This window comes from Microtus ochrogaster, linkage group LG3 (assembly GCF_000317375.1).
Source record: "Microtus ochrogaster isolate Prairie Vole_2 linkage group LG3, MicOch1.0, whole genome shotgun sequence".
Classification (NCBI taxonomy): Eukaryota; Metazoa; Chordata; class Mammalia; order Rodentia; family Cricetidae; genus Microtus; species Microtus ochrogaster.
This window is the reverse complement of record NC_022029.1, coordinates 13,595,840-13,619,400: the sequence shown is the minus strand read 5'-3', so window position 1 is coordinate 13,619,400 and position 23,561 is coordinate 13,595,840. Positions and strand designations below refer to the sequence as shown.

General features: G+C 42.1%; 1 protein-coding gene and 1 pseudogene across 2 annotated transcripts in view; both read left to right on the top strand.

Moving 5' to 3' along the window:
- Window positions 1-20,786, top strand: part of LOC101989399 (ATP-binding cassette sub-family G member 2) — a 99,665-nt gene extending 78,879 nt beyond the window's left edge. For both annotated transcript variants that reach the window (XM_013351284.2, XM_005360563.2), the window contains exons 7-16: window positions 2,833-2,984; window positions 4,762-4,866; window positions 7,065-7,315; window positions 9,831-9,913; window positions 13,455-13,544; window positions 14,461-14,585; window positions 15,591-15,745; window positions 18,880-18,969; window positions 19,786-19,874; window positions 20,579-20,786. In XM_013351284.2, the coding sequence (XP_013206738.1) occupies window positions 2,833-2,984; window positions 4,762-4,866; window positions 7,065-7,315; window positions 9,831-9,913; window positions 13,455-13,544; window positions 14,461-14,585; window positions 15,591-15,745; window positions 18,880-18,969; window positions 19,786-19,874; window positions 20,579-20,729 (1,291 nt within the window). In that variant the 3' untranslated portion in view covers window positions 20,730-20,786. The remainder of the gene's footprint in view (window positions 1-2,832; window positions 2,985-4,761; window positions 4,867-7,064; window positions 7,316-9,830; window positions 9,914-13,454; window positions 13,545-14,460; window positions 14,586-15,590; window positions 15,746-18,879; window positions 18,970-19,785; window positions 19,875-20,578) is intronic.
- On the top strand, window positions 930-1,537 carry LOC102001763 (annotated as a pseudogene).
- Window positions 20,787-23,561: the final 2,775 nt, after the last annotated feature.

The following is a 23,561-nucleotide window of genomic DNA, read 5'->3' as shown; positions in this document are numbered from 1 at the left end:
ACTTTGTCAATGTCGCATATGCTACCACACTCACATAGCGTATTCCAAGAGTGCATGCTGTCATCACAGGACTGGATCTTTGTCATCTTACTTTATCATGGTCCCTTACAGCAGCACTCCTCTTAGGCACTCTGAACTGCTGCCCCTTCTATATTGCTTGTTGCCAGCTCCAAAGTGTTTAGAGCAGTCTGTGCCCCAAACCCTTTGACAGCTCATAGGGTAACTTGAGCGGGAGTGGTGGGGTGAGGCTGTAGGAGTTGACAGACTCCCTGGTAGACAGACATAGGAAGAGGGGCTGTGAATAGATTATAAAGATAGGGAGTTCTGAGATTGCCCAGCTTCTTCCTCACAGTCCTGACCTGAGACAAAAGACTGGCAGCTTACGAAGGCCTGCTAGGTTTTTAATCTTTCCAGTACCCCCTCATCCTTGCCTGTGGACCACTCTGACAAGTTCAAGACCAAACCAGGATGTGTTTACCCTGAGCTTGTGGACCTATTAGCTTCCCTGATTCTATTCAAACTGACCAACCCTAAACGGCCCCTTCAAAAGTTCTTTAAAATTCCCCATTATCGATGAGAGGCCAGGGTTTGGTGTCGGTGACCCTAAGCAGGGGTCCTTCTTTCTGTGTACCCTGCCATATGTCTGTATGTTTCTTCACCTTAATACAAAGCCTTCCTTTGCTGTGTGTGCGTGTGAGCATGGGTGTGCATTCATTTGTGTGCGTGCGCACATTCTCCCAGAGATTCTGGTCTGTGAAAACTGTCTCCGTGACTGTATCTGTCAAGAAACATTCTAGTGGATTTTGTTCTGCCCCAGCTCCTTTCTTAAGAAATTGTGGCTGGCTGGTAGCTTGAGGTATCGGTGGGAGCTGCCGAGTGGCGCGAGCAGCCATTACCAGAGCCAGAGCTGCCGGTTAAACCTGATTAAGATGACGACCTCCCCAAAGCACCGAGACTTCGTGGCAGAGCCCATGGGGGAAAAGCCAGTGGGGAGCCTGGCCAGGATTGGTGAAGTCCTGGGCAAGAAGCTGGAGGAAGGGGCTTTGATAAGGCTTATGTGGTTCTTGGCCAGTTCCTGGTGCTATAGAAAGATGAAGACCTCTTTCCAGAATGGCTGAAAGACATGTGTGGTGCCAATGCCAAGCAGTCCCGGGACTGCTTTGGGTGCCTTCGAGAATGGTGTGATGCCTTCTGGTAGTGCACTCTGGGGACTCCTCAACTGCCCAGCCACAAAATCTAGTCTCCAGAGTCAGCAGCTGGGTGGGGCTCCTCCCTGACCCCATGAAGGAAGACATTGCTGTTGTCACAGTCACTCCTGTGTACTCCGGGGTCTTTTGGGAGTTCTCTTCCCCACAGCCTTTCATCTGTTTTGGAATTCTTGCCCTTGCATCCCTTGCCCCTCCTCCCCCTGCAGGTCCATGGCAACAGCTACCAGCTTTCTGGCCCCTTTTCTCCCTCCTTTCACCATCTGTTGGATGCCCTTTGCCCTTTGGCTCTTTTTTTTTTTTTTTGTCACTCTCCTTATAAACATGTCTAGACTAATAAAGTCAGTGGCCTTCCTGGTTGGTCTTCTGTGTTGGAAAGCAGGTGGACTGGGATTGTGTCTTCCCCAGGGTTGAACACATCTACCTCACTTCTTATCAGTGCAGACCCAAACTGGTGGCTTCCCTTTCTCCTCCTAAGAGGGAGTCACCCTAGCCATGTGGGCCTTGGGCAGGTGCCCTAGGTGTCCCAATTCCTAAATAATGTGGGAAAGACTGTGGGTTGATTTCTTCCTGGGAGCCAGGTAGGCTGCAGGCTTCCAGATGTCAACAGTTGGTCAGGCAGCACCTGGTGGGAAAGTCAGTAGGAGTCAAAGTTACCAGGAAGAGGGTGGATAGGATGTAGATAAGGGGTCACCTGCTAGTCATCACGTTACCTGCTCTCCGTCTCTGGGAAGAACGGGTGGGACACTTGCTGTTTGTCCAGCTACCATAGCAATGAAATAATTAAATGTGAAAACTAAATTCCAGTCCCGCTGTTGTCAAGCTCATGTGAACAATCTGACGTCTTTGTAAGCATTTTTAAATTATTCGATTTTGGAAAGGTGAAGAGATTTGGGGCTCAGAAAAGCAAGTTTGCCCATGAACTTGCTGCAAGAAAATAGCCACTTGAACTCAGATTGTAATTTGGTAGACTGTTCTACGTCATGTAACCAATGATCTCTGAGGCTCAGCTTCCTCATATGGGTGAGGGCTGTGGGGACCAGGTACAATTCTGCTTACACTCACTCCTGCTTGGTGTTCATTCCACCAACAGAAAGCATCACTGGTGGGGGGAGGGCCTCAGTCCTGCCTCAGAGGGAAGTGTCAGGCTTCGTTGACTCCCCATGGGAAGCCTTACCCTTTCTGAGGAGTGCAGGGAAGGGTGGAGAGGGAGTGGGAGCAGGGATAACTGTAAAATGAGAAAAATTGGACTTAAAAAATAATTAATAAAAAAAGAAAAAAGTGTAAAAAAATAAAGAAAGAAATTGTGGCTGGATTTGTGTCTTGGGTTCTTGTTTGTTTATTTATCATGATTAAGTCTAAGGCGCCTCCCATGCTAAGCACTTTATTCACAACTGGTCTCCAAGACTGCTGTACACCCTGCTGCTCTAGTTTTTAACAAAAGCATCAAGTCTCATTTCCCCAGGTATCAGGCAGCTATCTTGAGATGAGCTGATGCTGTATGTGTGTATGAGAAAATCAAGTTGAAATTGGGACAGATGTTCTAAGAGCAGGAGTAAAGTATTTTTTAACAATAAATGTAAGGATGAGAATCTTAGTGACTCGCTATTTTCTTCCTATAATGTAGGATGTCCAAACACGGCCGAACAATCATCTTCTCCATTCATCAGCCTCGGTATTCCATCTTTAAGTTGTTCGACAGCCTCACCTTATTGGCCTCAGGGAAACTCATGTTCCATGGGCCTGCGCAGGCGGCTTTGGAGTACTTCGCCTCAGCAGGTATGGTTGGTTGTTTCCCATGTGGTGGGTCCTTCCCTCCCATGTGGCTAGAGCAGACGGTCCACAGGACTGCTGTTTAGTCTCCATGCTGGCCTTCCTCTCTCCTAACATGCTTGCTCAGGTCTGTGTCTCTTCGTTGTGCTGTTTGAACATCTGTGGCATTTGTGTCTAAGTGTATCTCTCTAATGGGCCCCGGGCTGCTTCTGTTCCCCAGTCATGGTGGCCTTGCCCTGAAAGTTATCTGTAGAGTCACAGTTAGCACTTCGGTCAGTTGAACAGTTTTGGGAAGGACGTAGGATTGTTGTCTCCTTGACTACAGGGCAGGTCCCAGCTTTTCCAGTCAGCAGGCAGGTGATCTTGGTGGGCTTCCCCGAGGACTCATGGAAGGATGCTTACTTAACTTTCTGGTGGCATTAGGTTGCCAGTTTAGTCTGTGAGTGGGTCTGAGTGACTAGTCTCAACTCTCCCTTTGATGAGCCTGCATTTTTGGCTCTTCTGAGTTGCTTTCTTCTATTGCAGATTAAATTGCATGATTTCTTTGTATTTTTAGGAGGGTCTGCATTATAAATGTGCCCACGTGTAGGGCTGGTGTCCTGAGAGGTCAGAATAGGGCACCTGACCCCTTAGTACTGGGATCACAGAAGGTTCTGAGCTACCATGGGGGAGTTCTAGGAGCCAAACCTGGGTCCTCTACAAGAACAAGTGCTCTTAACTGCTGAGCCATCTCTTCAACCCTGTGATTTCATTTTAAATGCAGTGGTTTTCATTTTTATAGATGATTATAGATGATTCTTCATGACCTCAAATAAAATTATAAATATTTGTTATCTATCATCCTTAATTTTTAAAAACTTAATCTGTCATTTAAAATAAGTGAGCATATCTTGGTTAAAAGCCCTGGCTTCTCTTCCAGGGGACCTTGGTTTGATTCCCAGCACTCACGGGATAACTCTTAACTGTCTGTAATTCTAATCCCCAGAGATCCTGTCTTCTGTCTCTACATGTAGACACCAGGCCCACATGTGGTATACAGACATACATTCAGGCAAAACATCCATACACATTAAGAAAAATAGATTTTTTTTTCTTTTTTTCTTTTTTTTTTTGGTTTTTCGAGACAGGGTTTCTCTGTAGCTTTGGAGCCTGTCCTGGAACTCCCTTGGTAGACCAGGCTGGCCTCGAACTCACAGAGATCCGCCTGTCTCTGCCTCCCGAGTGCTGGGATTACAGGAAGAAAAAAAGATTTTTGAAGAAAAAATAGAATAATTGAGCCCACATGAGTGGAACGTTCAGTGGCTATATTGTTTTGAGAAGACTTCAGGCCAGTTTGAGAGGACTGTGAAGTTGAGGTCAGAGGTTAAGGTGTGCTGTACTGTCCATGTTCTCTGAGAATGCATTCCCTTTGGCACTGTGGCAGCATGACAGATGCTAAAGAAGCGATGATGATGCCGACCTGATGTCAGAGAACACAAGGACAGCTAATGTTTTCCTTTCCTGACCTGGATTCAGATCTTGGAGGGAAGAGTAGCAACACCAGATCATATTAGTAGCCCTTTGCAGGCTGTAGTTTATGGTGAACACCAACGTAAGATGCTCTCGAGTGTCCAGCATTCCTTCTGAGTTATTGAAATATTTGTTAAGAGAAATGGTGTATTGGTGAAGGGAAAGTGAGAAGAGGGAGAACTTGTTAGGTTCTGCCTTCCCGAGCCTCCACTCCCTCACCCTCTACGGTTCTAAGACCATCATGTTTGTGTCCTTGCATTGCCTTCTCTTCTAGGTTACCAGTGTGAGCCGTACAATAACCCTGCCGATTTCTTCCTGGATGTCATCAATGGAGATTCTTCTGCTGTAGTGTTAAATAGAGAGGAAGAACCCCAGAGAGGTGTGTGACTCGCGTAGAGTTTGCATTGCTGTCTGTTGCTTTGATGACCCACAGGACTGTGGCTCACAAATACATGCTCTCATAGGCCAGGCAGGACTACATAGTGAGATCCTGCCTCAAAGCAAAGCAAAAAGATGCTTTTGAAATTCGTGTTAATTCAGCGTGAAAGTTGTCAGTAGGCAGACTGTTGTTTGTTAAGTGCTTGGCTGTTTATCTAATTTGTAAATGAGCGTTTTCCTGAAAGGCTCAGTTGTGAGGCAACTTTCCACTTTAAAATGGTTATTATTTTATAGTGTTAGTCAGGGTTCTCTAGAGGAATAGAACTGATAGATTCTATCATATTGGATATGTATATATGTGTGCATGAATGAGCGTGGTTTACAGGCTGTGGTCCAGCTAGTTAAAAATGGCTGTCTACCAACAGAAAGTCCAAGAGTCCAGTAGTTGTTCAGTCCGTGAGGCTAGGTATCTCACCTGGTATGTTGGAATCCTGAAGAAGTAGTCTCTAACGCCAGTGACGGAATGCCTCAGCGGCAGGATATATGAACCCACCAGAAAGACTGAGGACAAGGGGGAAGAATCAAGAGCTTCCTTTTTCCATGTCTTTTATGTATGCTGCCACCACGAGTTATAGCCCAGATTTAAGATGAGTTTTCCCATCTTAAAAGGTCCAGATTTAGGGGTGGTCTTCCCACCTCAAGTTAGTCAACCCATAAAAATCACTCAGGTGTATCTAGCCATTTGGATTTTAACTAATTCCAGATGTAGTCAACTTGACAACTAAGAATAGCCATCACAAGTGTTTTATAAACGAACTGGATAGGGTGTCTCAGTGCTTTTAATCCCAGCTTGTCATCACTTGAGATGCAGAGAGGCAGAGCCAGGGAGATACCTGTGAGTTCAAGGCTAGCCTGGTCTACATAGCAAGTTTCAGGCCAGCCAGGACTATATAATGATATCCTATTTCAAAACAAACAAACAAACAAACAAACAAACACACAAACCCCAAGAAATGGCAAGTTTTGCATTTGAGTATAGTAAAAGGCAAAAAAAAAATCTAACTCTGTACAGTAGTATAATGTCTATTTGAATAATTAGGGTCTAAACTGATAGAAAAAGTCAGTGAGTTTTCTGTATCATAAGATGTGGTCATGCACAGATAAATTAGCTGTTTCTGTGATATGTAAATCAATAACAGGGTAACTTTATTATTTTGAGAGTATTTTTCTGTGCAGCCCTGGCTGGCCTTGAACTCATTATGTTATGTAGACCAGACTGTCCCCAGATTCAGAGATCCATTTTCCTCTGTGTGCTGAATGCTGGGATTAAAGGCACATGCCACCGCGTCTGTCCCCACTCCAGAGGTAGTGGGGTCTGGGATAAATGAGGTGAACTAAAGAGTAGAGCTCCGATGTGTTCAAGCTGTACACCATCACAAGGACAAACCTCACATGGCAAAACCCGTGTGACATTAATTGAATAATAGCAGGAAGCAATAATGAGTGATCTGAAGTAAACTCACTCCTATCTGAGCACACATTCCAAGCAGAATTCCACGTTTTGAAGAAACCGAGGTCACAAGGTGTCCAAGGTGTCTTAGTTAAAGGCTTTTATTGCTGTGAGGGGATACCACAACCACAGCAACTCTTATTTAAAAAAGCATTTAATTGGGGCTGACCTTAATTTTGTTGGTTCAGAGGTTTAGTCCATTGTCGTCATGGTGACAGGCAGACACAATGCTGTAGAGTAGCTGAGAGTTAACTACATCTGGATCCTTGAGGAGCAGGAAGAGGCAGACACTGTGTCTGGTTTGAGCTTCTGAGACCTCAGAGCCCACCCCCAGTGACACACTTCCTCCAATAAAAACATACATGTTCCACCTCCTAATAGTGCCAGTTCTTATGAGCCCTTGGGACCATTTTCATTCAAACACAAGACTAGTTTTCTTGGAGTGTTCTCTCAAGCACTTAGAATTCTCTTTACATGACTCCATTCCTAGACCATGTTCTGACATGTGCCCAGCCAATATATATATATACCCATGCACACACACATATATATCACATACATACAATATTATATACATATATACACAATTCTAGAATTAAGGGATTGTAGAAGTATGGAACCGTAGAAAAATGAGTTAAATTAGTTGTTATGTGTTAATATTTCACTTCTTTATCCATATTTATCCAAAGAAAACAAAACTGAAGAGCCCTCCAAGAGAGAGAAGCCAATAATAGAAAACTTAGCTGAGTTTTATGCCAACTCCTCCATCTACAGAGAAACTAAAGCTGAATTAGATCGACTTCCAAGGAATCAAAAAAAGAAAGGAATATTAGCCTTCAAAGAGACGACGTATACTACCTCCTTCTGTCATCAACTCAGATGGATTGCCAGGCGTTCATTCAAAAACTTGCTGGGGAACCCTCAGGCCTCCGTAGCTCAGGTAACCTGACAGATGCGAGCTGTGCTATGAAATACTCACAAGGACAAACTTGGCTCCTGGTCTTCTTGCCCTGCTACTATTATTTATTTTCTAGTTTTCTGTCATTTCCACTGTATCTTTATTAACAGATACTGAAGTTTCACTTTCAAATTGCATAAACAACACTCTTTGTGGTTCTCTCCCCTGAGTAGTAAAATCTGATAAAAGTTATTCTTAGTTCTTGAACTTACAGAAATGCTCAGTTGTCCTGGTTTGTCTTTGGTGTCATACCTTACTGACTTTTGCGTAGGATAGTTTTGGTAGTCTATGCTTTTGATTTCCATGAGCATTGAGTTGATACAGTGTGTCATGGTGTTGTCATGATACATCGTTTCTTCTATTTGTAATAGTTGAACTTTGGTTTGAACCGGTTAGTTATTTACACGATTTAGACTTAGCATATAACCAGAGGTGACTGTATTTGGAAGACCTCAGAACGAGTGTGGTGTCTGTATAAAAATATTTCATCTGTTTAGTGTACTAACATTTTTCTGATCAAAGAGACTATCGGCCTCTTGTAGAGTCGCTAACGGCTGGCTATGGACTTGCATGTTTTATGCCTGTTATGACTGCACCACAAACATCACTCAGAACACACTTTCAAAAAATATTAAATATATTTTCATAAAGATATAATAACACTTTTGAAGAATTGTATTACATTTTTTGGTTCAAAAATGCAGAGGTCAGATGCAGAAATCTCATAGATACGCTCCTTCATTCTATTATACAAGACTTGGCATAGCCGTTCCAAGTTTGCTTTTCTGTTTGCTGTGGTGAAACACCGACCTAATGAAACAGTGGGAGGAAAGGTTACAGGTTAGAGTCCACTATGGAGGGCAGGAAGGCGGGAATTGAGGCAGAGAGCATGGAGGCCACTGCTCTCTGACTTGTCTCCCCTGACTTTCTTACATAGATGAGGCTCACCTGCCAAGGATGGCCATTGGCCATAGTGGGACGATCCCTCCTACACAGGTTAGGGATAAAGAAAATGCCCCTGTCCAGACTGTCCACCAGCCGCTCTAGTGGAGGCAGTTTTTCCATGGAGGTTCCATCTTCCCTGCTGTGTCAAGTTGACAACCCACACTAGCAACGTAAAAATAAAATATAAAATAAATATAAAAGTAAAAATATGCCACGGTAATAGGCTTTCCCCGTGCTAAATTTCTATCTTAATAGCAAAGAGACTTGTAATTCTCTCTTGAATATGGTATTTCCAGGTCTTCAGAGCACATAGTTCTCTTGCAGAGGACCTGTGTTCTTTCCCAGGCACCTCGAATTCAAGCTCCAATAGGAACTGACACCTCAGGCCTCCTTGGGTACATGCTTTCATGTGTACTAGTGTGCACGCATGCACACACACACACACACACACACACACACACACTCTCTCTCTCTCTCTCTCTCTCTCTCTCTCTCTCTCTCTCTTGATGCTTTAAGCTAGAAGAGTTGACTTTTTCATAAACACAAATGTTATGTATTGATGAAGCTATATAGACTATTAAATGTATACGTATAACGGTTTTAGTTCTGTTCATGCTGTACTTTATGTTTAAATTTCAATATATATAAATGGATATTTCATTTTCTTTAGATGAGCATTTCATACATTTAAAAATTGCCTGTTAATAATATATTAATAAATAGAATCCTCCAAATAAATAGCATTGTATAACCTTTATCCCCTTGCTTCTTGAAACATCCTTAAAAGACTTCTTCTCCAAAGCGTTGCTGGTGCGGTCTCCGCAGATCAGTTAGGAGAGAGGAGGTGACTGTGAGGGGTGCAGAGGAAGCATCTCGGGGTGTTGTGGGGCAGGAGGCCCAGTGGGTGGATGGAGAAGAGGTGAGAGAGGAGACAATAATGAAAGCCCCTGACTGTCCCACAGAAAGAAGGGGTTTTTGTTTTGTTTTCTTTTTTGCTTTGTTTGTTTGTTGTGTTTTTTGTCAGTGATGCTGCACAGTCCACCATGCTAGCGCAGCCTTTCTAGAAGTTGCAGAGGTGAAGCTGAGCTCACCCCTACTTCTATTTGGGGGGTGTGTGCATTAATTTTTTTGTCTTTAACATTAAAAGACAAGGCATTCTGTTCTCACTTGAACCTCTTGTATGAAACTTTGTAATTCAGATCAGTTCAGAACTCTTAGTCACTTGGACTTTGGTTTGTCCTCAAAATAACCTCTTCAGGTTCCCTATGCACCATTCACGGATCCAGTGTCTGACCTGGGACTTCCCTGACTGGTGGAGCAGTAGAAGGAATCTTAGGGGCTGTTCTGTTGACTGACAGCAAATGCTTGCTTTTCAGTTTACTCTAGAAAGCAATCTAATAATATATTCTATCCCATACGTTCCCAGGAACCCTATCATAACCAAGTGTATAAAGTGTTTATGAGTTTGTGTATATTTTAAAATAATAAATAATATGCAAGCGTTTTAATCTCTAATGGGAACTCTTTTATTTTCCTTTTCCTTTTTGAAAAGCTAATTGTCACAACCGTACTGGCACTGATTATTGGTGCGATTTACTTTGACCTGAAAAATGATTCCTCTGGAATCCAGAATAGGTAAGTAAATTTGGATTTTTCTGAATTCTATAGGATAGAAATGAGTATGGACTTGTTCTAAGCAAAATAAAAAAGTATAGTTTAGAAAAGTAGTACAGTTGTCTACTCCAGAGGCAGAGCAACAAAATTTGGATCTTGGTTTTGAAACAATAGTTTTCTCTCTTTAAAGTGTTCTTTCTTTTAGTGTTCTTTCTTTCTTATGAATATTGACTAAGGATTTAACCTTAATACAAGTTCACGGTAAATGTCACTGTATCATTGTAGGTAGAAATGAGCTGCCGAATTGAAAACTTCATGAGTTGCCTTTTTCATACACACAAATGTATGTGTGTTGATGTAACCATACAAAAGATTAAATATAACCAATCTTAAGTATGTGTAGTTCATTAAGAACATTCACACTGTTGTGACAGTTGACAACCTCCAACTCCAGGTGAGATTTTTTTCCTTAATGGAGCCACCTTATCTATTAAATTAAATCCATAAGAAATTCCTCAGTGCTGACCTCATCCCCTGGGAAGCACCATCTGACTTTGCATCTCTAAGGTACCTCTTCTGGAAGATATATGATATCTTAAGTATTTGTCATTTGATGACCGACTTATTTCCCTTATATAATGTCTTAACGGTTCATCCATTTTGCAAGTTGGTCAGAATTTCCTTTGTAAGGCTGATTGTGTGTGTGTGTGTGTGCTCACTTTCTGTATTTATCCAGTTGCCTGTGTCTGAACATTTGTGTTGCTTCGTCCTTTGGTTGTGTGAGTGAAGTTAGGGCTCTGCAGGTTGCTTTTGCACCCCAGCTTTCAGCTCTCTCAGGAACTGTACCAGTAGAACTGCTAAATTATGATAAGTTTTTAAAGAAATGGGAAGTTTGTCTCCCTGACAGCTTTGTCGTTTTACCATTCATGACTGTAGCACACAGGTGCTTCAATTTTTCCATGCCATGAATAGTTATTTACTTTTTGATAATCAAGGTCAATTTATAACTATTTTAGTTCTTTGTCTATTTTATTATTTGTTGTTGGGTTTTTATGAATCCTTTATTTTTCTGGACTATTTTTCCTTATCAGATAAACATTTTGCAAGTGTTTTCTCTAATTCTGTAGGGCGTTTTCTCTGTGTTGATAGTATCTGTTAGCGCATGCATGCTTTTGATTTTGGTATTGTTTGCTTTTGACTATTGCTTGTGAGAGAGCTTCCCTGTATAGGTTATAATTTATTTGACTTGAAAGTGAGACAGCTTCCCTGTATAGGTTATAATTTATTATTTGACTTGAAAATGGAGTCCATGTGTGAGATCCAGTTTATTTGAGCTCTTTGCTATGATAATGTGTACATTCAGTCATAACTGTGCCCTTACATTTTTTCTAAAGACTTGGGGGCTTTGACTGTATGTGTGTCTGTGCACCATAGTGTGTACCTAGTGCCTGAGGATGCTGGAAGAGGGTGTCACTGGAATTACAGATGTTTGTGAGCAGCCATGTGGGTGCTGAAAATCACACTCAAGTCCTCTGGAGGAGCAGTTAGTGCTCTTAACTGCTGAGATATCTCTCCAGGACATCCTTGACAATGTTGTTTTCATAGTAACTTAATTCTTTGTTTGAGACGGTGGTCTTACCGTGTTTCGCAGGCTGGCTTGAATTCATCATCTGAAGTTATTGATCTTCTTGCCTCAACCTCCTAAGTAGCTGCTACTAAAAGTACGTGCTACTGAAACGAGCTTTACACTGAGGCATTTTAATTGCTGGTCGTGCGGGGAGTGCATATGCTCAGTAATAGCACTAACCTAAGAGTCATAACCCTGTCATGATTCACGCACTGAGAACCACACCTTGCTGTAGACATTGAACTCAGGGTTTGGCATCCAGAGGCCACTATTGGTAGATGGCATTTTTCCTATTTTTTATCGAGAAATGCTGAATTTACTTTATGTCTGAGAAAGGCTGATTCTTTTGTAAAGAACCCATAGAAAAATCTATCATTCAGGTCAAGTGAGTTTTCTTCTGTGTAGAGTCAGTGTTATTCTAGTGAGCTATTTTCGGCATTATATCATTGTTTGTTTGTTTGTTTTACCTTCCTTGAAGGTTTAGATAGCTAGTGATTGATGGTTCCTGTGCGTGTTATTTCTTGAGCTAACCCAGCATATACGTAGGAACTAGAGGTTGTGTAGTATTGGGGGAAGTAGTTGAGGCTAAAGCAGACTTGGAGGTTAAGAGAACTTGTTGCTCTTTAAGGGTCCTGAGTTCAGTTCCCGGTTTTAAGTAAATTTATAATTTTATGTTTGGCTATAAACTAGTTTCATTTTTTTATTGCTCTGATAAAATACCCTGACCAAAAAAGCAACTTAGAGAAGAGAGATGATGTGGGAATGATTTCTTATTAATAAAGAAACTGCCTAGGCCCATTTCATAGGCCAGCCCTTAGGTAGGCGGAGAAAACAGAACAGGATGCTGGGAGAAAGAAGCTGAGTCAGTGAGTCGCCATGATTGTCCCACTGCAGACAGAGGCTGGTTAAGATCATTCCTGGTAAGCCGGCTTGTGGCCTACATAGAATAATAGAAATGGGTTAGATCAATATGTAAGAGCTAGCCAATAAGAGGCTGAAACTAATGGGTCAGGCAGTGATTAAAAGAATACAGTGTCCGTGTAATTATTTCGGGACATAAACTAAGCTAGCCGTGCAGGCGGCTGGGTGCTGGGGACACAGCCCCACTGCTCTTATTTCAACAGAGAGATTTATTTCAATTCGAGGTTAAAGTCCATTATTGTGGGGACGTCAAGAAAAGAACTTTTAAAGCATCATGTCTACAAGTGCAGGGAGGGAATAAGCACACAGGTCCTCACCTGCTTGCTCAGCTAGCATTCTCTTTCCGTAAACATGCCCAGTCAATGAAATGGTGCTGTCCACGTTCAGGGTGAGGTTCCCACTTGAGCTCACACTCAAGATGATACCCCACCCCCGCCACCAGCCACCAAGACTCTTCCCCTGGGATTCTGGGTTGTATCAAGTTAACAGTGAACTAACTAGTATCAGCCATCTTCTGCTGCAAGCAGGGCACAGTTGGATGTGCCTGAAAGGCCCTGTTTCCCATACCAGCATATTAGGAGGCCACTGCTTCAACGGGAATTTTATAGGAACAACATGATTCACTAAGGATTTCAGCATGTGCTCTAACAGGGAGTCACTGGATCAGTTGTCACCACCGTAGAGGTATAGACACAGTAATGAGACCCAGTTGGGGACAGGGGAGGTCATTCTTCCTTCTATATGTGTATGTGTCTGTGCGTATGTATGTGCATTGGTGCTCTTGTGGGGGTCAACGCTCATATGGTGGTCCTGAGGATTGAACTCAGTTCACCACTAAAACCTGCTGAGCCATCTCCTAGAGCCCTGCTGAGCCATCTCCCTAGGGCCTCTCTCCGTGTTAACCAGAACAGTTTGACTTACAAAGAGAAAGTGGCATGTTAGTAGTAGGCCATTTGTAGACTGCAAACCTCAGTGCACAGAGTTGACTGTGGTGTCCCCATTCTGTCCCTGCAGAGCTGGGGTGCTCTTTTTCCTGACCACCAACCAGTGTTTCACCAGTGTGTCAGCTGTGGAGCTCTTCGTAGTGGAGAAGAAACTCTTCATGTGAGTAGGCCACTGTCCTAGCTGTGTGTCAGACTGGTCACGTCCAAACCTGGGTCAGAATAGCATCCTAATAGTATCCATATCTCTTATTTATCTGCTTCATTGAGAAATATAAATTGCATGCATATTTATACTATTCAATGTGAATTTTTAAAAGTGCATAGGACTATAGTATTAAGAAAGAGGAGTCTTGGCAAGGGTGGAAAATTCAGAGCATATGGTGCCTGCTAGCCAGAGAAAGGCGATTTTCAAGTTTGAGTTGACGTTAGGCAATCCCAGTGCTGAGAGAGAAAGCAGCATCAGCAGGGCTGAAAAAGTAACTTGTTTTGATTAATCACAGGTTGGTAACTCCAGCACAGGAAGTGAAGGGCTTCCAAGAGTTAAGTGGTTCAGCAGCTAGAAGTGGGAAGATCACAAGTACAAGCCTTGGCGGGTGGAGGCATGGAAGGAGCCAGAGGATTCACTGTAGGGAGCTGGCTGGGTTTTCTCCCTTGTTCTTCAAAGGTTGCAGAGATTTGCCCGTCTTTATTTACCAACATAATGAATCAACAGACATCAAAGGAACAGAGACACTGGTGGAAGAGTTTGGAATAACTGGAGAAAGATGTCAGGAACAGGAGGGATTAGCTGGTAGCTGGAAGGGCTATAAGGTTGTAAGGTATGCTTAATGAAGGAAGTTTTGTTTTGATGCCGGAGGAACATCACAACAGCCAGAGGAAGTGCTGGGCTGAGAGAGGGTCACAGTGTAAGAGCTGCCTGAAGCCGAAAGGCCAGGAAGGGTGACACCTAAGACGGCAAAAGGCTTGGGGGGGTCAGCCTGGAGCATGTGGGAGGACCCTAGGAGTGCAGCAGGTACCCTATCTTCTCTTCCGTGCTTTCTGGACTAATCTGAGATCTATGTTCTGTATTTTCATAGACACGAGTACATCAGTGGATATTACAGAGTATCTTCTTACTTCTTTGGAAAGCTGATATCTGATTTACTCCCCATGAGGTTTTTGCCAAGTGTTATATTCACTTGTATATTATACTTCATGTTAGGTAAGTAATAGGCCAGATGAAATTGCCTTTAGTCTTGGATGTAAAGTGAACTAATTTCTCTGTGTATATTTTTATTGATATTTTTCTATTTGTCTATATTAAAAAGACACAGAAAATCTTAATAACTACACATACTCTGATGCATATTCTCTAAGAAAACCATGTTGAGTTTGAGGATTGTTTATTTTATTAACTAAAAAAAGAAATCACTAAAAGATATAGACAGATTTATTTTTACATTATGTCCAGGCTTTGGCCTTAGGATTACTGATTCAAAATTTCATGTACACATGCATACATACTGGTAATTCTATTTTTACAAAGCACTATAGTATGAGAACCACCAATAGAGCTTAAAACTTCCATTTTATCTGTGAGGTTTATCATAATGAATATGACATGGCATCGAGAGCCTTAGATTCTTGATCCATTTTCTTGTCAGTGTTTCAAAATCATCAGGTTGTATGACATATACATAGTCATATATGTATATATACATATATTTACCTCATAGTTTATAAAGTACTTCAAGAACTTAATGCCATTTTTTATGTCTAGGGAGACATAGGTGATATAAGAACCCTCCCTTCCTTGTGAACCAAGTTTCTTCCCTAATATAGTTAGAGCAAATACTGAGAGATGTGGGGATGTCTGGATGAATGAGTGTTTTCTGTTGGTGAGCTTCCTGTGGCGAGAGAAGGCAGTAGTAATGGAGCCAGTGTGGAGTCTGTAGCTGTTCATTTAAGGAGCTCAGAATTATTCTTGCTACATCTAAAGAAATCTACATGTTATCTGAAATACTGCTCCTAAAACAAGCATGGGAAAGGAAACTGTGTTAGCTGATCAGTGACACAGAATAAAGCAATGACATTGGTGACCCAGTGTAGTTCGATAGTAGGTGACCTTTTCTCTTTAATTCTGATGGCGATTGCTACAGTGTTATATGCACAACAGACAAACCCAATACACGAGGTAGCGGCACTGATTGCTTCTTCTCTTTCTCAGGACTAAAAAACGAGGTGGGGGCTTTCTTCATCATGATGTTCAGCCTTATGATGGTGGCTTATACAGCCAGCTCCATGGCACTGGCCATAGCTGCAGGCCAAAGTGTGGTATCCGTGGCAACACTTCTCATGACAATCTCTTTTGTGTTTATGATGGTGAGTATGGACAGTGCTTCTCCGAGAAGACACGCCTGGCCTTGTTCTCTCTGTATAATCCATCTGCTGTAGAAATCTGCTTTGCGGATTCTTTCCATTGGGACTGTGCCCCTTTTAGAAAGCCAGAGGCTCAAATAAAGTGACTGTTAGGGAAACTGATGGCTTTGCTCCTAACCTCTGTCAAGTCCCTTGTGTTGCTACTGAATGTCGCTGTGATTTTGCAGACAGAGCCTCACTAACAAGCTTCTAAAAGCTGGTTTTTACCCAGGTGTGGTGGTGTAGATCTGCAGCCTGGCACTCAGGAGTATGGTTGGGCGTTCAAGCCAAGCCTGAGCTACATTGAGACCCTGTCTCAAAACTGCTGGCATTGAAACCACTGTACCTTGTGAGTTTATTGTTATGCAGTAAATTCTGTTGTCACAGAAAAGGGGAAAAGTCACAGAAATGGAAGAAAATACTTCTTGCTGATCTGATGTTAGACAAACTTGGGATCATTGAAAACAGGGATTAACATTGACTCCTTAAAAAATGGCAGCATATCTTCTATGGTGTTTACCAATTAGTAACTAGAAATGGTTTGGTTGAATTCCTGCAAACAGGAAAGTGAAGCTCGGGAGGAGTTAACTGTGCCAAGGAGTCTGTCTTGGGTCCCTCTTATAACTTGAATATCATTTTAAAAATAGTAAAACATAAAAAAGCGTGGTAGTGTATGTTCATAATCTCAGCCCTCGAGATATTTTAGAGGCAGAAGGAACAGGAAATTGAAGTCATCTTTAGCTACATAGTAACTTTGAGGGCAACCTGCTCTACCTGAGACCATATCTTTAAGAAGAAGCTAGGAACTTACAAAGTCCACCTACCTTCAGTAGATACCTGTTTACTTCACATTGTTTAATGTGCCCTCACTCCTAGTCTTGTATATGTCTCGATTTTGCACCCGTGATAAATCAGAAGGACCAGCTCCCATGGTTTTTCTCCTGCATCATTAAATAGGAACAGCTAGGACGTTGGCGCACAGTCCTCTTCGCTAGAGGCGGCCGTCCTCCCGTGAGACGGCACTAGCTGAAGTCTGGCTGAGCTTCAGTTCCTTCAGTTTTCAATTTTGAAACTACCGATGTATATATTATTTAGAAAATAGTCATCCTTGTTTATATTCTCATCCAATAAATAAAAATACCTTTAAAAAGTAAAAAAAAAAAGTTTTAATTTCTGTTTGGGCTGATTGCTATGTAAGTGTTTATTACAAACAGGACTTCAAAGCCAGGGCTCAATCCGTGTTTTACTCAGAGATGGTATGTCGTAATATCAGTCCTCAGTGCAGTTCTGAACATGCACACGCAGCCCGCCAGCGCTGTCATTGTCCTGCATATCCCAGCGCTCTTAGTACGGCAGAACACACTCCGTGAGAACCTCATTTTGCATATTTTTAACCTTGTATGGTCAATTCCTGGCTTCACCACTGTGGTTCTGCTTTTGGGGCAGTCTTTTTATTTATTTTGATTTTTGAATTATGTGCATGTATGTGCATCTGTATGCAGTAACTCAAAGGCCAGAAGACAGTGCCAGACTCTCTGGAGTTGGAGTAGTGGTTGTGAGCTGCCTAACATGGGTGCTGAGGACCAAACTCAGTCCTCTGCTAGAGCAGCGATTGTGCTTGACTGCTGAGCCATCTCTGGCCGCATAGGTAAGCTTACATGGAGGTACTAGTTATGTCTTCTGCTGCACATCATCACCACGTCATGGTCTCATCTGTCCTAATTTGGAGATCATGTTGTACCTGCATTCTGAATCTAAAGTAGTTCCTACAGCCATGGCTATAGAATATAATCTGTTGTAAATCACAAATCTCGTCTGGATGTACAGCAACCTGTTTGTTCTGAATTATTCTAGTGTTCTCTATATTTCTAGGATTATTAGGAGGAGCGCATATGGGTGACATAGTTAGAATCACATAGCAGTCTGTTTCCCATGTCCTTATCAAAAGATTCAACTGGAAAAAAAAGTATACTTTCTTGGGTATGCGTGACACTTTCCTCTCCATGTCGTTATTCCTTAAAGAACACAGTACTCCAGTAATGGCATCTTCTGTCTGTAATCCTAACATTCGGGAGGCAGAGTCAGGAAGATTACTCCAAATCTGATGCCAGCCTCACCTACATAGAAAATTCTAGAGGCAGCCAGGACTACATAGGGATACTGTCTCATTCACTTATTCCATTTATCCATAAATAATAAATGAGTATGCCAACTTTTTATTCAGCATTTGTGTCGTATTGGGCATTTTAATCACTCTGCAGATAATCTGTGATCGCTTGTAATGTGTCTATTTTGAGTATAAAGGCTGAGCTGGAAAGAAGTTTAGCAGATAAGAGCACTGGCTGCTCTTTCTGACGATCTAGGTTTGATGCCCAGCACTCACAGGGCAGTTTGCAGTTGTCACTAATTCCAGTTCCAGGGGGCCTACCACCCTCTCTGGCCTCCTGGGGCTTCAGGAATGTGTGCAGTGCACTTACATACAGACAGAACACTCACACACACACAATAAAAATGAATAAAACCATAAAAGCTGTGTGCAGGTTACATTAAAGTACTGCATCATCTTCAAAATGAGATAATTGCGTATCTGAATGTAGTTTAGTGTCAGAGGCCTGGAACCAACTTTTTTCCCATGGGAGACCAGGGGATGGTTCTGTTTCTTGATCTTCCATTGCAGTTACACAGAAAGTTGAAGACATAGTTAAACTATTAAGGGTCATCAAATAGCTTGAATCTATAGTACTAATTATGGGTGCATTATCCTCCCTTAATGCCATAAATAGCCACGACAGAAGTACTCACATAGGAGGTACAATAACTGGAAGTTTTCTTTTGTACTGCCTTGGCCTTAGCAGTGATGTTTAGCAGACACGGGTTATTTGCGGGGGAGGTTTTTTTTAGTTGTTTTTGTTTTTGAGACCATTGTGCCAGGTATCCCAGGCTGGCCTTGAAATTGTGATCCCTCCGTCTCTGCCTCCTAGGTTTGATTACAGGCATACACCGTCACATTTGTCTACTTGCAAGGCCTCAAAGGAGGTCTTACCTCAAGCTGTGAAATCGCTGGACTGGCTCTAACCTATAGGTTTTGCATCTTGCAGATTTTTTCTGGTCTTTTGGTGAATCTCACAACCATTGAGCCTTGGTTGTCCTGGCTCCAGTACTTCAGCATTCCTCGATACGGCTACACAGTAAGTTGTCCTTGCTTGTTGTGGTGACCGGAGTCCCAAACTAGGCATGGTGGAACGAAGCCTAACCTTGTCGTATGCTCAAGTGGGACTCTGTCCCATCCAGGTTTCCTCCCAGAAACAGTGGCTAATCATTTCCTATTAGTCTTTGTTATTGGAGGGTCAAGGAGTCATCTGGGGTTTTCCATAGTCAACCCATTATTAGAGGGACGTGAAGAGTAGGCAGAAATCACATAAAAGAGAAGTGTTGACTAATTGATGAAGAATATTGGTTTTCTGTTCAGTAAGGAAGTAAATGGAAGAGAGGGTGGGGGCTGTACTGCATGGTTTATATTGGAACTGAGATCTGAAGAGAAGTTGACTTTAGTACTCAGCAACCGTGTTGGCTTTAGCAACCAATCAAACACAAAACCACTGTGTCTTAAATTCAGTACAATGAAATTTCTGATTTCCATTATTATTACTTTTTTCTGAAAGCAAGAAAAGGTTGTTCTTACAAATGAACAGTGTTCACTAAGCATCATTGTATCATTTTAATTACAAAAGTTATGGGTTATAAAATTGGGATGAGGATGCTGTGGGGTAGTCACAAAGTCTTCCCTCTTGGCCAGTTGGAAGTTGCATCCCAGCCCTGAGTTTCTTGATTGCCTGTTTTGGTGTTTAAGAAAAGAGGAGAAAGAAAGATTGTGCATAAGCAGCTTGGTATGCTTTTAGAAATAACAATAAAGATTAAATTTGAGCATGAGATTGTGATGACTCTTTAGAAACCTTCTGGAATTTCACACTACTGACATTGCTGTGTTCTTGTATGTATTCTAGGCTTTGCAGTACAATGAATTCTTGGGACAGGATTTCTGTGGCGGACTCAATGTAACCGCCAACAACACCTGTGATTACAGCAATATGATGTAAGTCTGTGTCCAGTGTCACAGTATGTTTGTGTCTTCCTGTGGCGTCCTGTAAAGCAGCTACTGAGAGGTGGGAGGAGTCAAACTTCCCAGTCTGTGAAGGGATCCCTTATACACTATTTCATGTGCCCATGTGGAAGCTCCTATAACCTATACCAGTCACTGCCATATTTAATGTGGAAAAAAAAAAACAAAAACAAAACTTCCCTGTGTATTGAGTGAGATGTTTTAAAAGTTCCCTTTGGTGTTTTTTTTTTTTGATTGGGTATGAATTCTTACTTTTCAGAACTTTGGGGTTAATAAATGGGCTGTTTTGATAGTTTGGAAGGGACTTGTGGTCTCTGATCCGGAATGGATTACAACCCAGAGCCCAGAGTGGAAGAGAGTTGCAAGCATTAGGGCAGGGAGGGCAAGAAGCCCTCAGACAGCAGCATTATAGGTTTAAATCTAATGAGTCTGAAGAGACAAGAAACGTAGTTCATACTAAGACTATGTTAACTTGACCAAATTTGCTAAACCACTTAATAGTTATACTCTTTTGGATTCTTTTAGAAATTAACTTAATTAGGTACACGTTGCTTAGCATAGAATCTAGTAAGTTACAGAGAGTGCCCATTTGACTAACCTGTCAATACTGAATATACTGATTAATATTTGATAGATACGAGGATGAACCTAATTAATTCTGTACATTTAAATTTCAGGACTTGTACTGGTGATGCCTACTTGGAAAGACAGGGCATCGATCTCTCACCTTGGGGACTGTGGAGCAATCATGTGGCTCTGGCTTGTATGATTATTATCTTCCTCACGATTGCCTACCTGAAACTGTTATTTCTTAAAAAGTATTCTTAAATTCCCCTTTACCATACTATTAATTGTACTCCCATTAAATGCAGACACTTTGATTGATGTATCCAGTGTTCTTTTTTGATGTACATAAAATTAGTAACTGAAAACTTAAGGACATTATTTATTATGTATTAAGCTTATCGAATAGTAATCACGAGGGAAAAAATCCAGTTAGATTTACTGAGCTGAAAAGGCAGAGTTGAATTCTAGATACTACTGACATGTCACTAATGTGTCTGATATAGGTTATCATCTTTAAAGTTGATATGCGGAAGCTGGGCATGGTGGCACACCCTGGTAGCCCTGGGACTTGGTACACAAAAGCAGGGCTGCTGTTCAAGGCTGGTTTAGACCCTATGTTAAAAGAATTGTAAGAGAGGTAATCAGGTAGGTCAGTGCCCTTTAATAGTCCGTGAAGTTATAATCTGCTATTTGATAACTAATAAATATATTCAAGCTGTATTAGAAGTCTGAAATCTATGTCAGGAAAACACCTTTTTCCCAGGGGTTAAAAAAAAAAACCCAATGATCATAGAAAATACTATTTAATAAACTTACTGATAAAACATAATTATCTTTGCTGATTGGAGACTGAGTTATAGGTGTGGTAGAAGGCCAGAGGTCTTATGATATAGCTTTGTCTCATTTCTGGGACGTTCTAGTCCCGAACGGTCACTTATCCTGTGTGGTATAGCTCAGGGATATAATCTGAATATGGGTGTCGTCTTAGAAACATTACCAAGACACAGATGTAAGGTCCTGCATCTGCCCTGCTGCCCCATAGAAAATGCACCACTTAGGGACTTAGAAATTCCCAATTGTTTCTAGCCCTTGAAATTAAGACTGGGACTTAGTAGCTGTTTATATACATCCTATACATGTTCGCCCCCTTGTTCATCTCATTTCCATAAGCTCTCTTCCTTCTAACACATTTACCAGATAATGTGAGAAGTTTTTCAGCTTCCTTTTAGTTAAAAAGCAAGCACCCTTTCCACTATTGCTAGGAGTCTTAGCTGGGGTCATTTTTGTGGATTCCTGGCAGTTTCTCTGTCACCAGGTTTCTCTCTAACCCCAAAATGGCCCCTCTATCAAGATATCTTGTCCCCAACTTGGCCAGCCCATCTCTCATGTTCCCATTCCTCCCCCCATCCTCTCCCCCCAGCCCCCAGTTTATCCAGGAGAGCTCATCTATTTCCCCTTCCCCTGGTGATCCATGCATCTCTCTTAGGGTTGTCCCTGTTACCTAACTTGTCTGGGGCTGTAGATTGTAGCCTGATTACCCTTTGCTTTACATCTAATATCCACTTATGAGTGAGTGCATACTGTTTGTCTTTCTGGGTCTGGGTTACCTCACTTAAGATGATTTTTTTTTTCTAGTTCCATCCATTTGCCTGCAAATTTTACCATGTCCTTGTTTTTTTTACCACTGAGTACTAGTCCATTGTATAAATGTACTACCACACTTTCCTTATCCATTCTTTTCTTTTTCCTTCCTTCCTTCCTTCCTTCCTTCCTTCCTTCCTTCCTTCCTTCCTTCCTTCCTTCTTTCTTTCTTTCTTTCTTTCTTTTTAATTTTCGAGACAGGGTTTCTCTGTAGCTTTTGGTTCCTGTCCTGGAACTAGCTCAGGCTGGCCTCAAACTCACAGAGATCCGCCTGCCTCTGCCTCCTTTAATCCTCTGCTGGGATTAAAGGCATGCACCACCACCGTCCGGTGTCCTTATCCATTCTTGAGTTTAAGGGCATCTAGGTTGTTTCCAGGTCTGACTACCCTAATTGTCATCATGATGGAGCAGACACACAGATCCACAGCTGAGCACTGGGCTGAGCTCCAGGAGTCCAGTTGAAGAGAGGGAGGAGGGATTGTATGAGCAAGGGGAATCAAGATCATGATGGGAAATTCCACAGACACAGCTGACCTGAGCTAGTGGGAGCTCGTGGACTCTGGACCAACAACTGGGTAGCCTGCATGGGACTGACCTAGGCTCTCTGCATCTGGGTGACAGTTGTGTAGCTTGGTCTGTTTGTGGGGCCCCTAGCAGTAGGATCAGGACGTGTCTCTGGCACGTCCCCTGGCCTTTTGGAACCTATTCCCCATACTGAGATGCCTCTATCAGTCTTGATGCAGGGGAGTAGCTTGGTCCTGCCTCAATTTGATAAGCCATGCATGCTCTGTGGACTCCCATGGGAGGCCTGCCTCTTTCTGAACAGAAGCGGGGGAGAGGATAGATAGGAGGTGGATGTAGAGAACTAAAGATAGGAGGGAGGAAAATTGTGGTTGGCAAGTAAAATAAATGAAAAGATTTAATTAAAAAAGGCAAGGTAACACAAGGTACAGTTCAGGGAATCACCATAAACTGAAGACTGTCTATGCTCAGAAAATAGGGCACAGTGCACAAATGTTCATTGTGCCCCACCAGCTATGCCTTGCCTGCGCCAACACTTGTATACCCCTCCATGTGACTATTACTAGAACATTCCCGGAGCTCGGTTTTATGCTCTCATATGCACACATATGCTCATGTACACACAGAAATCTCCTTTTTAGTTTGCATTTGCTTTATTCTTATTTAAAAACATTCTTACTTTATTATCATAATATAATTTGCATGTTAAATAACACTATAATAGAATGATTTGTTGTGTTTGAAAGTAATGGAAATTTGAAGCAAAAGAAAAACTTAAGGTTACAAAACCCATCCCCTAGAACACTTTTTGCATTTATTTCATCATGATTTTTTGAGAATTCCGTACAGGAGTCCTGTTTTTATACCATTTCACCCCACTTTCCCCATCTTCTAAGTCCTCCATGCCTTCTGTGGTGGTTTGAAAGAAAA